The sequence below is a fragment of the Lepisosteus platostomus genome, chromosome 3 (assembly GCF_059453375.1).
Source record: "Lepisosteus platostomus isolate fLepPlt1 chromosome 3, fLepPlt1.hap1, whole genome shotgun sequence".
NCBI lineage: Eukaryota > Metazoa > Chordata > Actinopteri > Semionotiformes > Lepisosteidae > Lepisosteus > Lepisosteus platostomus.
Window position 1 is genome coordinate 63,506,512 of NC_142613.1, and position 23,177 is coordinate 63,529,688.

General features: G+C 36.0%; 1 protein-coding gene and 1 long non-coding RNA gene across 2 annotated transcripts in view; both read left to right on the forward strand.

Annotated features, from left to right (window-relative positions):
* Positions 1–23,177, forward strand: part of fndc4a (fibronectin type III domain containing 4a) — an 84,834-nt gene that overhangs the window by 25,006 nt on the left and 36,651 nt on the right. Inside the window, exons 2-3 of the mRNA XM_088626385.1 lie at positions 15,800–15,915; positions 20,334–20,538. Of these exons, the coding sequence (XP_088482511.1) occupies positions 15,800–15,915; positions 20,334–20,538 (321 nt within the window). The remainder of the gene's footprint in view (positions 1–15,799; positions 15,916–20,333; positions 20,539–23,177) is intronic.
* LOC148675255 (uncharacterized) lies at positions 1,986–6,374 on the forward strand. The gene is made up of 2 exons (XR_015935592.1): positions 1,986–2,248; positions 3,544–6,374. It is a non-coding gene; the product is annotated as an uncharacterized LOC148675255 (long non-coding RNA).

Genomic DNA, 23,177 nt, shown 5'->3' on the forward strand with positions numbered 1-23,177 from the left:
CCAAGTATAAGAAAAGTACTGTACAGTATATGCAAGCTTTGGACAAGATTGAAATTGGAATATTGTATATACTGTACCGTCAGATGTCATGGAAATATTTCTGGGATGTTAAAATGCCAGTCATAATGTAAGTTATTGGGCACATTTAGGATACTGATGTGTATCAAAGCCAGCAAATGTATGAGGTCAATGCACCATTCAATCACTTGTAGATGGCAGCTGCAGCAGTCAGAGCAGTGCTTTTAAATCCAAGAAACCATCTTCAAGCTGTCATCAACAGTTTTAAAAATCTTTTGCAATAAATGGCCAAGTCTGTAATGGAAACATTACTGTATACACCCTGCATACACCACTTAGTAATCCCATCCCTGTTTATATTTTGGGGCAGTATAACATAATTTAAAAAAAAATTTGTTGTGAAGAAAATTGAAAGTGACAAATGTGATTTATGGTATGCGTACAATGTTGACAACCAACAATACATTTACTGTAGGGTGACCAGATGACTCTGTGTTTACAGAGACAAAAGGTATTAATGTGTTCATAATTATGCTTTTGCTCAGATTAAAAATTGGAAATTCATGTTTATAGGCAGTATATGTGAAATACTGATCACTATTCATCATAAACAACAAAATCATGTTTCTGATATGTTGTCATGCAGTTTGGGTTATTCTATAGAAAACAGATGATCAGTATTGTACAGTAAAGTATGTCTACTGGAGATACAGTATATTTTTTTCTAAAAATACAGTTCCTGTTTTATAACATCTTATATAGATGGTTTAGCTCTCACTAGTAACATGTTTTTAGTTACATTTAGGCACAAACAGAGGTTTAAATGGAGATTATTAACAACATGTTTATTTTTGACCTGCAGTTTATTTCTCTTTTTTAAAATGAAATAAATGTTTTCTACATTGTTTCTATATGACATTTGCCCATTAAATAAAAAAAGCAGATTTGTTATAATCATTTTGTTCAAATATTTCAAAATATTGAAATATTAGCTGTTTACTCTAGTTAATTCTCTCTTTCAAGGTAGTCCCACATTGATCTACTAGAGATACCCAACTTTATCACTGCCAAAGTACAGAAAATATACTTTATGTTAATAGTGATTCTGTGCTGTTTGCAAATTCAGATTCATTGGACCTTATTTGTTTAAATTAGTACTTAAGTGTAAATAGATCCTACAGAGTAACATTTTTTAAATCACTTACTGTACCTATAGCGATCATTTTTTCAGACCATTTCTCCTGTGTAATGTGTAAGTACATGGATCATGGTTCTTCATTGTTATTTTTCAAGACCAAGTAATTAAAGAAATGTTTTATCATTTTAATGTTGCTAAACTTAACTATTGCAAGATCATGGAAAACAAACTAGAATTGAACAATTATATTTAACAGTTGTCCAATTGCTGTATACATATATAGAGAAATACAGTATGTCCTTGCTACCTTAGTTTCAGAAATAACCAAATATAAGGAACTAAAGATTTGCAATTGTACTGTATATCTATTCTCAAAAGTACATTCATTTGGTTGCAGTACAAGAATAATATTTTCTGGTTCCTATAAAATTGGGTATAATATTGGGTAATTGGGTATCGATACAGTATATTTCTCAGATATGTAATCAAAATTCACGAGATCTACTGGTCTAACCGCATTTGTGATACAGTATCATCCTTTAGGCAAAATCTCTCCTTAATTTTTTAGCAGATTAAGGGCAGATGAGTAACAGCCATACAGATTGGATTGACTTTTTAACCATGATTCAAAATGTAATGTTGCTGCTGGAAGAGGTGTTAGTGGGGCCAGCAGGGGGCGCTCACCCTGTGGTCCACGTGGGTCCTAATGCCCCAGTATAGTAATGGGGACACTATACTGTAAACAGGTGCCATCCTTCAGATGAGACGTAAAACCGAGGTCCTGACTCTATGTGGTCATTAAAAATCCCAGGGCGTTTTTCTCGAAAAGAGTAGGGGTGTTACCCCGGTGTCCTGGCCAAATTTCCCATTGGCCCTTATCAATCATGGCCTCCTAATAATCCCCATCTATGAACTGGCTTCATTACTCTCTGCTCTCCTCCCCACTAATAGCTGATGTGTGGTGAGCGTTCTGGCGCACTATGGCTGCCGTCACATCATCCAGGTGGATGCTGCACATTGGTGGTGGTGGAGGGGAGATCCCATTACCTGTAAAGCGCTTTGAGTGGAGTGTCCAGAAAGCGCTATATAAGTGTAAGCAATTATTATATTATTATTATTAATAAAGGGTTACCTATTCTCTATATAAAAAAATATCCAAAACAGTACTGTAACTGTAGATTCATAAATGTTACCCTTCCATGTCCAAATATCCGTGTTCCCCTCCCACAAAGCGCACACAGACACTCTCTCTATGGCTGTATTCAGCGCAGTTGATCATATACAATACACCTGTCTACAGCCTTTCACCCCCAGTGCCTGTGGCACCATAAATTCACTTTTTTTCTGCCTTCTGCACAAGAAAGGTGTCATTAAAGTAGTCGTGGCAACCAATGTGCCCTTTGGACTTCCTCTGACTATGGCCTCCCTTGGCCTCTTTACCTGCACTTTCCTGATTGCTGTGATGTGTAAGAGATTATGTGGTGAAAGTGAAGGTCCCTCCACAATAATAACAAGAAGGCAAGCAAGAGCAAGTTATTGCTCATTTTGAAAGCAAAGCTGCAGCTGACCCTAACATAGCACTTAACTGCAGGCTATCTGAAACATGCCACTGATATAGAGGCACTTTCAGAATGACCTTGCAGTCCCCTCAGTGGATTGATCCCCACAACAAAATACAAGACCTTATTTATATTTTGCACACAGTACAAGGATTGGACATGAGGAAATTATCGGTGTCCTTCATATGAAGGGCATTCCAGAACAAATAAAGAGATGTTGATATTTTGTATTAAAATATCCAGGATAATATTGCAGGATAATCCTTCCTGCCTTTTTTTTCTAGACACTAAAAAGGCATGGATCTGAAAATCCAGTTTTTCTGTAAAACCATCTGTAGTTTTGAAAACTAATTTCTCATTCTAATTTTTTTCACTCCACCGTTTTTTATAAGATGTATTTATTCTTGGTTGTGCTTTAGCATACAGTTTTTTTTTCTGTTACCCCAAAGGAGAATCTTTGTTTAAAGAGAGTTTAATAACAAACAAATATTTGAAATGCAGCCAGCAATGCAGTCAAAATTTGAAATTATGTGCTTTAAATAAAAAATCTGTCTATCAAAACTTAAGTTTGCTATGCATTTGTGTAGTACACTGTATTTACAGAAATGTACCAGTTTTGCTGTCACCTGCACTGTATATGTACTGTATATAACAGTGTGTCTGTATTCATATCTGAAATAATACCTTTATATTTATAAATTGTAGACTAGTTTATGATAAAGACTAGATAATAGATAAAGACTTGATAAAAGATCATTTTTACATTTCCCTTATAATGTTGTTAACCTAACAATGTGCTTTTTTTTCTGTGCTTCATTTCTTACACAGGGAAGAAAAGAATGAATCCCACTCTAAAACAGAAGTGAATTGTTTATTCACCGTGTGCTATATTTTTGGACATACCATCTGGGATAGAATAAATGTTTTAAATGAGTACAATGTTTTACCAGTTCGTGTTATTTTAAATTTCTTCCTTTGAAATTCCAAGAGATTTTTTAAAAACCTCAGGCTAGATTATCGCCAAGTATTTGTCTTTTTGCTATGTTTCTAATACTGTACATATAAGTTCTTTGAGAATATCTAAAACACATAAGGTAACTTTATTTCCTGAGTATTTGGTACACCATTCAGAACACTGCTTCCTGTACCTCCATTTATTTCTGTTGATGTTTGTTTTCTCACATACAGTATAACATCTGAAGTTTAAAATAAAATGCTATCTGCAGGAGCTGATGTGGAACATAGAACATTTAATCTTGCTTTCATGTCTTTCTGTTACAAAAGTGACAAAGATACTGCATATTTCTGCATTCTTCAACAGGGGTGGATTGTCAGCATTAGTACGCTAACAAAAACACGTGAAAATTGTCATCTTAGTAAGAATTTAAAAAAGGAGAAGCACTAAAACAAAATATGTACTGGTACTGAAAAATGAAGTTAAGACAACCAGCTTTCCTTCTGTCAAAATGGGGTCATAATTAGCTGACATAAAGGCTTGTCATACACTGTATACAGTATGTGTGTGTAACAAATGTAATCTGAACTTCTCCCTAATAATCTTCATTCTTTCTGACTGCAACATGTTAAAGTTAATAGTCCACAATTAACACAGTCCAGTAGTTATACTTTATAGTGTTTGTGGCAGCGTGAATATTCTAATTTAATGTTGCCTTAAGCATGATGTGCATATTTTAGGTGTTGTGCCTTTACTGAACAGTTGTGGTGCTTATTGCTGTACAAGATGGGAATGAACTGTGTGTGTGTTCCAACTTGATAGCAGGATATTAAAATTTATTTTGCAAAAATATCCTGGTAGATATGGTTTACTGGACACTACCTCATCCAAAGTGGTTAGATATGAGTGATCTGGAAAGTTTCAGTTTGTTGAATGTTTGTTTTTTTATCACAGTATCAAATGAAGGATTACTACTAAAATTAGTTTGTTCCCATTCCTATATGAAATGAACATAAAAGTGATTTTTTATGTATTTCTATGTATAATACAGAAAATAATTTTAAATGTTTTTTTTAAAGACTGCAGTATGTTAAGATCATACCTCTGTTTCTGTGTGGACTAGCTTACAAATGTATTTACTGAAACTCTCAACTCTTTGCAATTAATAAATATATCTGTAGTTCTGTTTCATCTTCCCCATCAGCAGATTGGCATTCCTCTGCATTTTATTTATAGAATCTCACCTTTTCTGACCTGAGTCTCTCTGCATCACATCACTAAACCATTCTTGAATTAAATTAATTGTTTCGATTGTTTTCATTCTGTTTTTAATGCATTTGCTTACAAATGAAAATCTCTGCTTTGCAACTGACCTGAATGTTTTCATTGTCCCATTTATGTGAAAACAGAATGCTCTGACAAGAAATCTTTCAAATGGGGAGACTGCACATATAAGCTGTCTCCAGGTGGAATCAATGATCTTTCCATAGGCCTGACATCCACAGAATGGCAGTAAAGTGGAGTAATCCTGATGATGGATGCACATGTCATTCGGTCTTTGCAATTTTTACTGCTGAAAAGAGAGTTAGCTTTTTTTCCCTCAACTGCAAGGCCAACGATGATGATTTCCAATAATGAGTGGCCTTGGAATATTGAGATAAAAACCAGATTTATTATGGGAAGAAGATCAGATTATAAATACTTACCAAAACAGTTCAAATTATGAATGGAAAGAACTTGATTTATGTCTTGTTGCATACAGTATATTACTATTTTATTGCCATTGATAAAATATAATTTGTTTACTGTAAACACTATATTTACACACATGCATATTAATAGTGATCAGGGGAGTATCCATGCTCAGCCGATAATGGAATAGTGATAAATGATATACAAATATGACATGTATGGTGTCCAAATGTTTGTGTCCATCTTACATTGGAGTACTTTGCTCTAAAGACTAATTTTAGTAACTATGCTGTCTCACACTGGAATGGAAACATTCCCGATAACGTTACCATTAAACTATACACTCAATCCTTTATTTGTCACTAAGGATTTTAAAAAAAGATGCATAAGAAAACAAGATTAATATTAAGTCTAACAAAGTTCACATCCTTAACCTTGGACTACAGCTGAAAACCTTTTTGAGGTATACAGCTTTTCAACTAGTTGACCGTGGATGGTGGTACTAAGAAAAGCAGAGGGGTGAAGAATGGAACCAGTTAAGTAAAGGTTTTTCTGAAGAAGAGGGTTTTGAGTCTGGATTTGAAGGAGTTTAGAGAAGGTGACTCTCTGATATCCTTGGGGAGAGAGTTCCAGAGCTTGTACAGTACCAAGGTAACCAGACCAAGGTAACTTGGGTTTCTTGGGTAAAAGATACCTCAGTTAGAAAGGTCTTTCCTGATAAGGGTACATTTTATGGATAGAGATATACAGTAGGCTCCCATTTATTCTGTGGGATCCAGGGTGCAGAGAGAGAGATTTAACTGCAGGTTGCTTTGTATTTAGAAGACAGCACATCTCTTGTGTGGCCTCTGTAGGCATATTAATAGTTTAGTGCTTAGTAGCAGTCTGGTGTTTTCTGGGTGACCAGAATGTTAGGCCTCTGAAACACCTTGTCTATGTATACTGTATATAATGTAACTTTGTATGTTTTTGTTTTGTGTAGTTTATTGTAATAAATATTTGTTTTAACCAAGTGTGCCTGGATTATTACTCCTCTCAACAAAGCTGTGCCAGAGAATAAAGAATTCACATGCCTCTAGGAGGGGTGTACCCCCAGCATCCTGGCCAAATTTCCCATTGGCCCTTACCAATCATGGCCTTCTAATAATCCCCATCTATGAATTGGCTTCATTACTCTGCTCTCTTCCCCACTGATAGCTGATGTGCGGTGAGCGTACTGGTGCACTATGGCTGCTGTCGCATCATCCAGGTGGGGCTGCACATTGGTGGTGGTGGAGAGGAGTCCCCATTACCTGTAAAGCGCTTTGAGTGGAGTGTCCAGAAAAGCGCTATGTAAGTGTAAGCAAATATTATTATTATTATTATTATTGTTATTATTATTATTATTATTATTATTATTATTATTATTATTATTATTATTATTGTTTACAAGTCAGGGGTTATGATTAATTATTTCACTGATTGACTAAACCTCTCGATCAATTCCTGATTTCCAGAAGTTTCATAACCCCCCCCCCCCACCTTTGTAACAATTTGTGTTTTGTCATTGTTTTAAAAAATCTGTCCAGCCCCATTTATAACAGTATTTTAAGTATTATATGGTCTTGGGTTCATAATTCTTTTTTTTTTGGGATTTACCAACATTATTTCTTATTTAGGAGTACAGTACTTTGTACATGGTAGAATTGTACTAAATAATCAGAGGTAACACAAACACTTAGAAACATACAGAAGATATCTTAGGATTTGTAAAAGGGGGTGATATAAATGACTTCTATAACATTATGCTTCTCTGTTTACATTATTATGAAGTTATATCAAAGACGTTTCGCATTTTTAACTTCATGGCACAAGCTGCAGTACTTTTCAAATTTCAACATGATCTTCCATGTGTGTTCTGTTGAGACTGGATGAAAAGAGTTATGTAACTAAAATCTGATTCAATGTAAATCAGAATTTTTAAGAAAGATGAGCACTTCTCTCTTGCTTGGTACTTGGCAGTGAAACACTCTGGGGCAGGAGTGCTCAATGTCATGAGTGGAGGTTGCTATATGATCTGGACGAGAGATGCTAGCAACTGGTGGTAGAACCAGACATTTCCCTGGTAGCAGGGTACTGCTTTTCTTTTTGAGTCTTTGACAAGGAGAGGATGAGAATTCACACAGGACACTATGAATGATATGGAATAGTGCAAAGCTGTTATTAAATGCTCTAAGTTGTTTGGTTCACTGTAAACAATTAAGGGAATTAAAGTTCAATTTTCCTTGCACCGGTGTATTCATCTTTTCAAAAACCTCATGTTATAATATATTGATAAGAAGACCTACCATATTCTAGCTACAAGGTAAAGAAAACAATAAGAATTGTTCAGCCAGGTAATAATGAAATGTAATAAAATGGGGTACTTATGTTTTTCTCAAAACATTTATCTCAGTGGTGGTGCACAATATTTGTGTGGGTACAATATTTCCTGTGAGCGGGCTCCCAAATGACTCAGCTTTTAAAGGTGCTAACTCTAAGACCCAGGCATGGCTAATTAGAGGCTTGATCATGTTACTGACGGCGACTAAGATTTCCCAAGCGGTAGCGTGCAGTTGTCTGAGCACCTCTTGGGTATGGATGATAATACGTGATTTCTGGTACACAGTAGTTGTTGTTACTTGCCAAGCACCTGCAGGCTTGTAGTTTCATCAGTAAGAAATATGCTGTTCCACCGACTGACACTAGTTCTGCTGTCATCTCCGGAACTTGGGGTGTATTGCAAGAGACGTGGATCCATAGGTGTCAGAGGAGCAAGTATTCAATGTGTAAAATCAATAAAAAATTCAAATTCCCATTTTTTTTAAACGTTTTGTGTGAGTCTTCAAAGCAGTTTACGTTTAATTGGGTGCAAATATATTTGCTTGTCCATTGTCACCATTCCAGGGCTGTTTGGCATGTTTAGGATACCAAAAACAGTTTCTGCATGAGATTTTGGTCTGATATAGAAAGGTTGACTTTCAACCTAAGTGAAAAGAAGCAAAGATGTCTATTAACCAATTAACTGATAGATGTGTCCTCAGCAGGTTTCTTCTTTCAATCTCCCTTGAAAGAAGTGTTGTGCTGAGGTACTTATAATGAGCTCAAAGCTCCCACTTCCATGTTGTACAATATCTTCTCTGTGTTTGAATGTATCAGACATGGGGAGGTATAACACAGAAACTGTCTCTCTGAGCTGCCTTTGCTAACAAGGTTTAAGTTGCTGAAGGGTTTGCTTTAGGATAAACTAGGAGAGAAAATAAGTACAGACATTAAAACGGCTGGTTCTAATTATGTGTTACTCTATAAATACATAGTGAACAAAGGAGAAGGGCTCTCTTGGTGAGATCAGTCTGAAGCCTGTCTTTTGATTAGACTGGCTTAAATAGTCATCATTGAAGTGAGTACTGAAGGTTCGGTGCTCACCAGTGTAAGGAAACAGGTTATTCAAGATCAGTGAAGAGAGGAGAAGCACAGTTCGCACTCCACACAAATAAATTTAGCTTACAGAAGAAACCTCAGCCACTGGTTTCATGTTGGATGAACCTTGGTACAGCAGGTTTTGACAAAAAGGGGAAACTGCATAGGCAAAGTAGCCTTTCTTATGTTCTTATAACCTGTCACAGGGAGATAAACCACTGTTGCACAGTTCATCACCAGACCTTAAATCCTTGTAACTGCTTTGTTATGGGAATTGGTATTTGGAAAATGTAATCAAACAGTGAGGTTTTACCAATTTCCTGGGAATTGATGTACTGCATATCTTATATTTTATCACATACAACTGCCCCTAATAATTTCATCGGTTTCTCTGTGTCAGGATAATGTACTATACTTCTTTGCTTTTAAACTCTAAAATCACATACAGTATATCCAGTGGAAACTGCCATGAGTCTCTCATGATTACTCAGCATTAAGTCTGAAGGATGGTCACTGATTGCACACATCATCTCTGCAATGACAAATAAGCAACAGTAACAGGGAATAAAACAGAATCATCTGAAATTTCTTCTTTGCTTTAAGTGTATTACACAAATAACTGAATTGTCATAGAAATCATTGAGAATGTCTCCATCTTCAAGTACGTATGATGCTGACTATGGTTTTGGGGATTCATACTTCTATTTCCATGTTAGCTCTGATTTCAGGACCCCAGGGCAATAGGTTTTTCCTTTTTTTCCTGTTTATGCAATATAAGTATAAAAGCTTCATGATGAGATCCCTCAACAAGGGTTGTCTTGACTCTTTATATCATATTCTAATTTAATGTGACTTTGGTTAAGCTTGTCATGGAGGACTGACTTTTGCATACATAAAATAAAATAAATACTTTATCATGAAAAACATTCCTTAACAAGAAAAGACACTGCAGTACGGATCACAAACTAATGATATACATGATGCATCACAGAAAAAAAAAACAGGTCACCTCTATTTATGACTTTTCTGACAGTAATGGAATATATGCAAAGTGGAGTTAAAGTTAAATTTTCACCTCCAAGAGGAATATCTCTAAAAATGCACTTAATTCAAAACCCCTTGGAATGTTTGCGGTACATACTTGGAGAATTCTAACTCTAACCCTAGAGACAGGCTATTGTAAGTTTATTACGGGTTAAACTGTCTTAGTGATACATTTTCATGCATTACATGAAGTAAGCCTATGTCATGCTCTAGCTGCTTGTGCATTTGAGCTGCTTGGTAAGAGGGGTCCTATAAACTTTGTGTTCAAGAGCTGCTGCCTCTTCTTCAGGCCACACTGGCTTAAAATGCTCAAGAACATCTTTGGTCTCCCATCTCGTTTCTTGGCAAAATGGTATGGCAAACCGTAGTATGGCAAGGTTTATTTCTTTAAGTAGAAATAACTCAATGCTGTTAAGTACCTGCCTAGTAGAAACATTATAAGAAACACTATAAGCTCCAGTTTCCTCCCACAGCCCAAAGACATACTGGTAGGTTAATTGGCTTCTGGGAAAACTGAGGCCCTGTGAGGCACTGTGATGGCCCGTCCAGCTGTGTCCATTGCTTGCTGGGACAGTCTCCAACTCTCCCACAACACTGCATTGGATAAAGCAGTTAGAAAATCTACGGATAGATGGAATCATAGATTGTTTAAGCTGTAATGATAATATTATAATGACTTATAATTCCTGGTGGGAACGGGGTAAAAGTCAGGTTTAAAAATCTGTGTTTAATAGGACTGAAACATTTTTCTCTGTTATCTAAAAGCTTTAATAAAAGTACTTATTTTTTAATGCACATTTATTGAATTTCATTACTTTATGTAAAATAACAGTTGTGTGTGTAACAATGTATCTTACATTAATTTAAAACAACAGACATGTCCCTTATAATCAGTGAAAACCAACCAAGCAGACAGTGCCTTTGTGTTTTTTGGCACAGTGAGGTGTCAGAGCGATAAGAGGCATAAACACTTTCAAAATCGGCCAAAGTGACTGCAAACTAACAAAGACACAGCAGCTTAGGTTGGTAATGCTGGATTTTGAACAATAAAAAGACCCCCACCAGACAGATTTTTTTTCTAAAATGGATAGTGAATATCAAAGATACAGTTTCTACCTAGCAGGTAATTAAAAGGAAAAGTAAATCTGTCAAATATAAAAAGACTGAGATGTGAGATATTTGCCCTTATATTTAATTGTGGTTTCTTCCAATGCTCAGAACGTAACATTATGTCCAAAATGCCCATGCTTCGAATCTGTCCGATGGGGGAATTTGAAAAACTTCTTGCTTCTTTCACTCTGAAGAATGAGTGTGTTGTGGCCAACCACCTCACCTTCACCTCTTAGCTTGCAGTTTCTTTACCTTGTTTGGTAGCAAAATGCATCTTCCACACAGATGTCCACCAAACTGTACCTTCCCCGATTCCAAGGGAAGAGGTTCAGTATATGTGACTAGCGATGGTTGGCAACAACGTTCTGTCCATGTCCCACTGCCACTCACATCTTATGTCCTCCCTTGTCCAGGTCTAGCTTGGCAAGAGACTCCTGATTGGTGCAGAGAACAGTCTAGACATCCCCAGCTTGATCTGATATCTGCTAACTGCATAGCTCTTTCAACAAAGTGGAGCTACTTAACAGGTGGCCTAAGCAAGCCAAAAGTGAGTCCTCATTATTTATTGGCCTGCATTGGCAAAATAGAACAAAATGGTAAATAGGTATGTTATATTCCATACTTATATACTGTAGAAAGTATACATCACAGCACACAATATACACAATAAAAATGTGATTGATGGGGTCTAGGATGAAAGAAGAGCAAAGCAAGATGTAGTAGTTGGAGTAGGAGTAGAAAGTTGCTAATGGCTCATAAGACTGAGATTATAAGATGAATCTAATGAGTGAATAAGACTCTTCACCGCTACCTACCTAAGTTCCCATTATCTAGCATCCTCATCGCAACGTGGTCTTGTTTTCATAGTGTAATGAACACTTCAGGTTCTGTGTCATCAGGCTAGAGATGACTTTACAGGCACACTGACTGTTTTATTGCCCTTTTCATTACAGTGGGGTATGATGATCATGGAGGCAGAGAGAGACAGTGCTGGATGCAGCGCAGGAATTCATGTTGGGTTTTTTTTATCTGATTAAAATAAGTATGGGATCAATGATGTTTCTTTTAGTTTATCAATGTTATTTAAATTAATTTAAAGCCAATGCATTAGTACTTAAATTAGCATTATAAAGGAGGATTACTAATGTCTTTTAACTATACATACTATATACTGTAGTATATTAGGTGAATGTATAGGGGTCGTGTTGGTTTTATGCAAATTTGTCTGTTTCCGATGGTTCTCTGCACTGAACCCTCACAAATGTCAGGACTCTACTATACATTATTATTTTAACATGTTAGAATCTTAATCACTTATTATCTGAATTACTGTTCTCGCACTGGAGGGTGCATTTACCAGCATTAACTACTTATGTGATAGAACAGCTAAATAACAAGGTCTTTACTAAATATAAATTTGATAGAAAGAATGCTTATTGAAATTTTTTTCTCCATTACACTAATGGAACTAATTGTGTTACCTCATTGCATCATGTCATACACTGTCTATAGACTGTAAGGATATCCTGTGCTAGCTTCATCCTACCACTGACTTTTATTCAGGGGACAAATATACTAAGTGCAACACTATTAGTAACTGTGCCTAACAGCTCAGGAGGAGCTGCTTCCAAATTCAAGATGAGTGTACATGACCCTGCCTTTTTCTCAGGATAATTACAGTTACTATCTTATGCCCCAATCTTATGCCCCATTACATTATCCTGATAGGACCACATGTTATAATAAAAATAGATAAAATGACTAGATTGTCTATTAGTAATACATCTGTTACCAAATTGCAGGTTATTATTTTTGAATGGAGTTACTGTACCAAGTAACTTCTAGATTTTTCCAAACAAACTACTGGTGTTCTGTCCCTTTACATACAATGTTAAAATTGAGGAAAAATGGAAAGTTAGTACAGAGTGTGATGTCGTCACAGGGTCTAATGACACTGAGCAACTATCATTAAAAATATTAGTAACCTAGGCAGTGGAAAAGTGCTCCCTAAAGTTTGCTAAACTGAATAAATATGGAACAGCTGTTGACCTTTTTCAAATGTTCAGCATACAATTAGGTGTCTACATTTTAAGCCTTTCAAACCACATGATTGTAATGTGATAATTTAAATTACAATCAGTAATTTCATTATTGAATCTTTGATTTCTAAAGTGCAAAAGTTTGTCCACAGCTCTGTGTTTGTTGTATGGACATTAATGAGAAAGGGTGTACAGTAATTTGAACACTGATTTTATTACATCCATCAATCTGTATCATCACAATTATGTTGTTTGTGTTATTTTACTGAAACCAGTGGATGGGAATGATTAGGATGGTGTTCACTTCTGATACTAGCAATTAATCATGTATCCAGATAATACCTCTTCTGAGAGGATAGAATTTCATTTGTTGTATCTATTTTTGAACTACAAAGAAATTACTGTGAAACATGACTCCTAATCTTCAACCTATGAGATCATTTTAGTCCTGTAATAATAACCCTGGGATGTCACAGCATTTAATTTATGAATTAACTCTAGAAAGCAATTTCTGGCTTCTTAGTTGGATAATTGTTCTTAAGATGTCAGCTTATTATTTATTTATTAACAAGTAGGGTATCTATACAACAGCTTACAGTGTATGCCTCCATAATAGTAGCATTAAATATGTAAATCTTTTGAGTTTTGGAAATACATTTCCATTGCTTTATCCCAGCCCTGGTCCTGGAGGAATATTTTGTCTTCTGAGTTTTGTTCCCAACAAGTTCTTAATTGGAGGGTAATTGATTGCAGTTTTCTATTTGTGGCATATTTGTCATATTATGTATCTGCTTTCAGCTCTTCAAATGGTCAGATGGGATAAACTCTGTACCAATTTATTAGTTTCAGAACAGCCCTCATTCAGGCACGTTAACGGAAATGTGACCAATTGGACCACTGCAGAAAAATAAATCACTGTGAAGAGTGTCTGATACAGTGCCATTCCAACCTGTGTTTGTTCATTATCTATTGATCCAGTGCTTAGTTAGAAATAACAACAAGCTAGTTGAAGAGAGACTGCATCAGTCCTACTGAAGTTGTTGAAAACAATACCCTTTAAATAGGGTATTTTTGACACAAAGGGCTGGCCAAAATTAAATAAATGTTTAAACATTTAAGTATATCAATTATAGCAATTAGCACTGGGGATGTACAGCTCAACTGGAATGAAAACCAGCAGTGTTCCTGAAGGGACCTTAATTGGGAACTACTGTAATAGTTTATGGCAATGGAAAATGCTCAGTCTTAATCCCTATTCCCACTTCACGAAAAATGCCCATTTAAATCTTAATGTACGATTATACTGGGCCAATAGTATCAACCTTTATGCTTTACTTTGTGGGTATCTTATAGAGCTCGTATAGAGTCTGCAATTCAATTTTGTGTGACTTTTTTAAATTATCAGATTCAAATTTGTTACAGTTTGTCATATTGTTAATGTATTCCCATTAAGACCTTTAATTTTTACAATAATAAGGAATTAAGATCAATACAATTACCTCAGGTTTAAATATTGCTTGATTGGAAATTGAATTGTGCAAGTCCACCTTAATGTTTTTTCAAAAAATAATGACATATTATGGCTTACTATTACAGATGGAAAATTTTTAAGTTTTTCTTTTCCTGAAAGTACTGGATAATATTTTAATTAATACATTAATAAACATTTAAAAATAGTTTAGGTTGACTCTGACACCCCTTTGCATAAAGAAGTGTTTCCCTTTTGTGTTTTAAATGCATAACAATATAGTTTTCACTTGTGTCCTCGGGTTCCTCTTTCATTGTTTATTCTGAAAAAGTCCACTGGGTAGACTTTGGCTGTGCTTCTGAGGATTTGTAATACTTGGATCAAGTTTCCTCATAAGCTTATCTGTTAAAATCTCAAAACGTTAAGTTGTTTAAATGTATTAATGCAAAATATATTCTTTAAGCCCAAGAATATATGAAATATACTGATTTCAGCTCAGCGATATCTTTTTTTTTTAACCTAGGTGACAAGAACTGTGCACAATATTCTAAATGAGGTCTTTCTATTCCATAATAAAAGTTAAACGTACTGTATCATCCCTAGATTTAAATTCAGCACAAATACAGTTTATCCTCTTATCTGTACTGTTTTGTATTAATCAGTTCTCAATCTAAGCACACACATTTCCCGAAAAGCCTGCCATCTTTAATTTGAGACTTAATCTTTTATGAGGAACTTTATCAAAAGCCTACTGAAAATGTATATACAGCATATCACTTACTGTACTCCATGTTCAATGGTCCTTTACTGTTGCTTTTTCAATGAAGTCAAACATGTTAGTTAAGTAAGACCTTCCTTTAAAATATACATGTTGACTGTTCCCTAGGATCGTATTTCCTTACACTGTATGTAATCCTCTGGTTCAGTACTAATTATTGTTTCCATAACCTTGCATGTAGAAGACGTCTGATGTATTGCTTTTTGATTGCTTGGTTTAGTTTTCTCTGCCTTTTTATCAGTGGGCATTACATTAGAGGTAACCCGGTCTAAGGAAAAATGAAGTCTGCTTTGTGCTTCGATCCAAAGCGAGGATTTTTTTTTTTACTATTTTTATTGAAAAGTCTTGGTTCTTGAAAAGAAACTTTAGACTGTCTCTTTTTTAATGAAGTGGGATCAGGAAAACCATTCTGCTATGTAGCCCACTGACAGATGAGCATGTCATCTTGTCTCAATATCCCTGGAAACAAGAATGATGAGTCTTTGGAGAGCAGAGGGAAATAGAGAAGCCAACTTTAGATCTCTCCGTTCACTCATCTTCTCCTTTTTCTCACTCGACAGATAGGCCACCAGCTCCTGTCAATGTTACTGTCACACACCTGAAAGCAGATTCGGCCACCGTGTCCTGGGACGTTCCTGAGGGAGATGTTATCATCGGATATGCCATTTCTCAGCAGGTAAACCCTGTCATAGTAATTAAAGTCCTTTGTGGCTGAGCTAGAAGACAAGCTAAGTTTCGCATTAACGCAATGTTAGGGACATTTTTCTTGTACTTTATCATGAAGGCAACTAGGCGATAAGTCCTTAATTAAAAATAGCCTTTTTTCTACATCCCAAGGTGTGTGCATTATCAATTGTTAGAAGATTTTATATCAATTTAAAATCAACTATCAAATGCACAGCTATAATTTAAGCAATATTTTGTCATTTCAACATAGAAGAATTGTTTACAGTATTCCAATCTGGACAGTCACCACCAGAGTAAATATGAAAATAATTAGAAAATAGTTCTGGAATAGTTAGTTTGTGCTGCAGCTATCATTGTCAGTTGTGGTAGCTTGTAGTATTGAAAAACTAAAAAGAAAAGAAGCAGCATGAATTATTAATGTAAAACAATATTGATGTGACCCAGAGTAACTTCAACAAAAGATATTTTTTGTTTAGTTTTTTTCTACAGATGTTTCTCTTAGAACAGAAGAAAGGATACATTTAGCTGGGCTATTTGTTTGACACCCCAGTGACTTCCTGCATGAAGAAACATCCCCCTTTTCAGTTTTTAATGCATCTTCTCTGAATCAAAAGCCTTTTTGCAGTGTCCTTTGTTCATATTCAATACCATTCTGTTTATTTAACCATTCTAGCATTCATTTGAGAATAGAAATTATTATTCAAGAAGGAGATCTAATAGTATGCACATTATTTCAAATGAGGTATATAGTTTAAGATCCAACTGATTTAAAATCTATACATTTTAGATTCTATATGTCCAAGTATTTTTGGTTTTCCTACATTGCCTAGAGAGCCGAGATCAAGAACTAGCAGCTCCAGAGTGGTATGCAATTCTTTGTCTGCCCCCTGTGGCTCCATGGAAAACAGAGCATATAACAGCAGTATCATGCCCAGGCAGGTGGGAGCTCACAGGCCTCGAATGCCCCAGAAAGTGGCAGCATTCCTACGAGTGACCAAAATCTTATAGAGGCTACCAGAACATGCTAGTGCTATTTATCGGTGCCACTGTCATCCAATTAATGGTTGTTTTTCCAGCCCAGTTCTCCCTATTTATACCATGTTACACCACTGGATAAGTGCTCTGACATTGATATACTCCCAGTAGTACAAATCACTGTACTGACCAGAGAGACTCTCCCAGCCTGAAACCTGAAACCTGAGAATATCCAGCCTAGCTTTGTACCCGAGAACCCTGAATTCCCATTCTGCACCAGACCAAGAAATGTCTGCAGCTTCTTCCATCTACCCATCTGCAGTGCAGACCCCATGCCTGACCCTGCCCAGCCCAAAACATCTTTCACTTCCCACACAGTATGAAACCTGTTCTTTATTAACCTACAAAAACTCTGCCCCTCCTTGCATTGGAAATCACAGACTCCTTGCATTTTGATTCCTGCCCGTTAGTAACCTGTGGTTGTCAGTTTCAGCCAGCTGCAGTGTAACAAGTGGTATTCGGATGTTTAACAAAGATTGGCTTTTTAAAGAGCTCTTGTCCATGACAGAAGTTTTAAAATTAAATAAAAACAATTTTACAAACTTTAAACTACAGGGATGTAGTTGATCCCTGGCCTACGTCCTCATTCCCATTATTGAAGATACAGCATTGACTCGGTTAAGTACAGAAGGACTTCATTTTTCACCAAATAGGGATCTGGCAACATACACTTAAGTGTCAGAACAGGAAGAATAGACTGTACCACCTGAAATATCTCAGTGGCTGTTATGGAAGATTAAACCTGCAGAAGAACAAAGAATGAAGATGAGTCATGTTTCTGCAACTTGAAAAGGTGACAGGAGCAGGATGAGCAGATGACGTGATTATCCTGCTTATGTATTCAGATTCCATGTAGGTCATACCAATCATCTTCAGTTCTGTGGAAGACAATCATGCTTTACTGTGAGCAACAAATGAAGGAAAAGCCTAGATGCCAAAAGACTTCTGCTGCCTACATTAATGGTTTTTGCATTTGTAAACTTCATATGTCTGTCTTGTCGTATGTCTGTTCTTTGTAATTTTTGCTGCTTTTAAAGTTTTAAACTTAATTTTGTATAATTTTAAAATGTAACATTTACAGACTATACAGGAGTCTAGGTGGGTAGCTGCATCAGCATGCGTAGGCTGCAAAGGAACAAGTAAAAGGTTTATCCCATGAGCACCCTCACACCTGAAGAAGGCCCCACCGCCGAAACGTTGTGTTTTCTTTCATCTCTTTTCAGCATGGAATAAACCTATTACTTGTTCCTATACAGGAGTCTATATCAGGAGCAGTAGTGGGACCAAAGCAAATCACCATGGAAAGCAAATAAGTACCTCAAACAATTAGAAGCTTCTGATCTGTCTTTAATCTCTTACTGTGAAAACAATATTTTATTTTAACAGCTGCACGTGGTCTCTGCTTTTTGTCACACAAATTTAGTAATCTATCATTGACTACCTCTTGGTTATGATAATATCCAAGAGCATATTTATAGGGGCATAACCTTTTCTCATTTTCACCTAGTTCATTTGGTTTAAGACTGGTGAAGTGAAGACTTTCACGTCAGCAGCATTACAGATAGCAAATGGATGTCATCAGGTGTAACGTCTTTCTCCCCCCTGTGAGCTCCTCACTGGTTAGTCATTTTTGAATGTTTGACAGGTGACCTCCAGCTAGGGTCTGCCCCACCTTAGTAGCAGACAAGGGTGTGTCAATTACGTTTATGAAATCCCTGACTGTGTTAGGATCAGCACATGATGTATATCAGAAAGCCCATTTCAGACACAGACCTAAGGTGTTTCTTAACTTATTTCTAAGCATCATGATAATCCTTCCTGCTACAACTGTGTTAAATCTTACTCCATTATTCTTACTCCAGAGGTTGTTATTTTGAGCATAGGTTATATCATTAGCTTATTCTAACCATGATTACTTAAGCTGGAGCACAGAGATTCCTATGGTTTGCTGAGCACCTGTTGGCTTGCCATGACATCAGTGAGAGTCGTCCAGTCTATGCTATTTCTTCTGTCAGGCACTATTGAGCTTGCAGCTTGTCAAAGACTGATTGACTCCACAGGCAGGCATATTGGAAGAACATATCCACCTACCTAATTCTCTCCTGAGCAGCTGCAGGATACATTGCAAGTCTTAAAGAAAAACAATTGATGACTCCAAATATCTCAGAGAAAGGCTGCAATGTATAGCCACCTAAAATGTTTTCATATATCATTTTCCCTCCAGACAGATTCAGAGTGCAGTATTGAATAACCTTTAATGACAATTACATTCCATTTATCTGTTCTTCTCAAGCGTGGCTTATAGTATGTACAGGACATTGGACCTTTCATAAATTTAATGCTTTAGCCAAAATCATGCCAGGAAACAAGAAAAGGGAATCCCATATGAAATTAAGTGATGGGGTTGCTTCATATAAAAATCCTTACACATCTTTAAAGTATGTTTTCAAACTGTCAGAGAAATCAAACAACTGCATGGTGAATCAAAAAGAGAAATAATGTTAACATATATAGACTTCAGTATAGAATAATTTGTGGGGGGGCAAATTCAAGGAATTCAAGGCTGAGGTAGGAGAATATGTGAGAAAGAAAAATGAAAGCATAAGGGAATTGTAGGACTGGTAAAGAAAATCGAACAGTTACAGTAAGTAAGAAAGAGGAGCTTTAGAAAGCTTGGAAAAACAATAATAGCAATCTAATACCAGCTGAATTGAATAGTTGATTCTCTAGGATCCATCAAAAATATATGAGGGTCTTGCCTCAAGCAAGTGGAATGATTTTATGTTTTTTATGATTCTGACAAAGATAAATAATTTTAAAAGACCTCAAAGTCGTCTAGTGTTAAAGAACATTCGTGAAGCACAGTTTACTGAGTAATAAGCATGTTCTTAAACAGCGTCTAATAAAAAACAAAATATTTGGGGGGATCGCTTTATTCTAAATTACTTACAGGATAAATGAGAAACAGAAATACAATTGCAATTTACTGATTTTAAATCTTAACCACATGACTAAGGTTAAGGTTAAGGTTAAGCATTTTGCTAATTTCCAAGGTCCGGATTTCTTTTATATGCACTGTTGTGAAGTGAGTAGGATCATTGTATTTGCCTTATTGTTTCATTTCTTATAAGCAAAATTTAAAAAAAATTACATCTGGCCCATTTTATTTTTGGCTATTCTACATAGCATTTCAGGAACTTCCTTATGAAAGCCAAGTTTATTTTACCTGTTTCATTTACATTTACAGTTGTGTACACTACTTGTTTTCTATGTTTATGTTTTACATTTACATTTTATGACCTCCGTCAGGTCTCTGTATGGAAACACTGAAGACATTCAGATTCTAATCATCCATAATTTGCTCTTTTGCAGAGACAGGATGGGCAGATGCAAAGGTTCATCAGGGAAGTTAATACCACAAATCGTGCTTGTGTCCTCTGGGACCTAGATGAAGAAACAGACTACATCATCCAGGTCCAATCCATTGGACTTTATGGGGAAAGCCAAGCCAGCAAAAGAATTCATTTTCGGACCTTGAAAAAGTCTGATCGCTTCCCATCCAACAGCTCTAACCAAGGTAGGGTGCTGTCCGATAAAATGTGCTCTTACATTTTATAGATGAATTATAGATAGTCAGTTTTGAATCGCAAACATTTCTAAGAAATGTTATAAGAATGAAAAAATACGTTACACAATAACCACAAACAGAATTTAAAGATTGGGTGCTGCTACTGGGTTTGTCCTCTGGTGCCACTCTTGACTAAATGTGCAAAATATGCAGCATATACTGTACATACTTGTGTATGCAATAACATAGTTATCTCTGTACCTATGACTTGATGTATTCATCTCACTTATGAGATGTCAAACTTTCAATATAAAAATACTACAATATTATTTACAATGGAACAGTGCTAACACTGAGGCCATGGTACTAGGTTTCTTGCAAGAACTGTGAAAATCTGATCGTCCTCGTATTTCTGTAGATGGTGTTCAAACTTAATTTTGTGTTAAAATTAAATATCAAGGGGTTATTTCTGAGTCTGGTCGAATTTTGCTCTACATGTCGAGGACCAAGGTGTATTTTAGTCAAGTCAGGAACATTTTTACCGTTACCGTTCTGTCAGTTCTCAATGTGGAGATACTAATGCATGATTTTGTTTCATTTTGACTTGAGTATTCTGGCGCCCTTTTTCCTATATTGTCAAATAACACCTAACACTCACCCCAGTATTTATATATATGTTCAGTGGTTAGGGCACTGGTAACCTGTTGAATTTCATATACTGTACAATCTTCAAACGATAGCTTTTCACTTAATGCAATGAGAACCAAAGATGAGTTATGCCTTTACTGGCCCTGTACATGTACAAAGTAAATGTGAATTAACTTGTCTGGGGAATTCAATCTGTTAAGTCAAAAGCAGTGCCTGTTTTGTACAGATTCTGGGTCAGGGATGAGTTACAATTTCTCCATTATTAAAAGTTCTACAACATGCAAGTATGGCATAGAGCTCCATGAAAGCATCTAATCCTAAATGGAATGGAGTATGATTTCTAAAGACATTCTTGAACTGATAAATCTTTTGAAAATAGACAGAATCATCAACTGGTAGTTTCTAAAATTGAATAAGGAAGCGGCAAAAAATGGGCTGAACAGAATGCTGGCAGGCAAGGCTCACAAACCTACAGTATCAGTTAAATCTGCCTGTATTCTTTTTTTACCTTTGTGTATATATAGTCAGAACACTGCTTTGTGATGTTTTTACAAGAAACGTGAATTAGAACAGCAGCTAATTGAGATATTATTACTATTATTGCTATGGAAGTGGCAGTTAAGGTTTCTCGAATTGTAGAAACAAAGGTTAATGAGGGTCAGTATTTGCAGTTCCCGGCAGGGAGTAGGAAGACGGGGAGTTTGCTGAGCTGTAGGGTGTCTGAGACACATTGATCAAAAGGAATCATCTGGTTTACTGTACCTTAGCAATTCATTAAGAATCTTCGTCGGTGAGAAACCCTAGATAAAAACACAGGTAGGCAAAAGCAGGAGAGAGAAGAGAAGGAGAAGGAGGAACAATACAAGAAAGAGATAGAGAGAGGAAGACACATGCCACATACAGTATAAGGAGCCTGTTTAAATCATCCTTAGAGACCAGATTAAGTAATTGATCCTTGTTTAAGAGAGCTTGGCATTTGTTATTTTAGAAAACTCTAATTTCTAATCCTTCCTGGAGACATTTTTTAGAAATCGGGAGATAGGGTCCCAATAGTGAGAATAGGGAGGTCAGGGTTGTATTTGGTTTTATTAAGGATGCAGGTTAATCTCTCTAGTGGCGTAATGTTGGATTTTTTAATACAGAGTAGCAGCAAAAAATCTGTTTTTACTGATTTATAAGGATGTAGACTTCCGAGATACTTAGTTCATAAGTAGAATAACTTACAGTATTTAATTTTAATTATTGATCATCCAGCTCTGTATTTTGGTCATCTCTATTTTCTTAACCCCCCTTAATTTAACATTTTATTATATTTTGCATTATTCTTATTCTTATTCTATTTCCATGCACATGTGTGTAAAGTATGTTAGAATTGTTAGGAAGATTAAATACATTTGTCCAAACTAGAATACATGTACTGTACAGTACTATGATTTGTGTGACGCTCTTGGAAGTGTTGACAAGTTAAAATATCTCCGGTCAGCTGCTCAATTAATATCAGTGAAGCTAAAGAGTAAATTCTGCTATAAAGCAAGACGTGGCACCCAAAGACAACACAAGAAAGGAGACTGAACGTAACAGAGATGACAAATACTCTAAGCGACAAAGGTGGGCAAAAAGGGTCATATTTATATCAGAGAACTGGTGTGTTGTCAGTCAAGGTTAGGTGTGCATGTAAAAAATAATTTTACATATTTTAAACTAATAAATAGTCAAACTAATAAATGCTACTAAAAAATCCCAAAACATGTAATTAAAATCCAAATCACTTAATTCAAATATTTCATTTCAAAAAGGTATTTAGAATGTCGGCTTTTCTTGATCACTGTGATGCAACCCATCCCACAGCCTGCAGTGTGTTGCAAGCCTCTGAAACAAAGGAAAAAACAAACTAATTTAGTACGGTACTTACCTTTTTGTTTCTAGTATGTATTATGCAGTAAGCCAGATAAAAAACACAATGGGAAATGGTATTTGCAGCTACCCATTGGCTTCACATT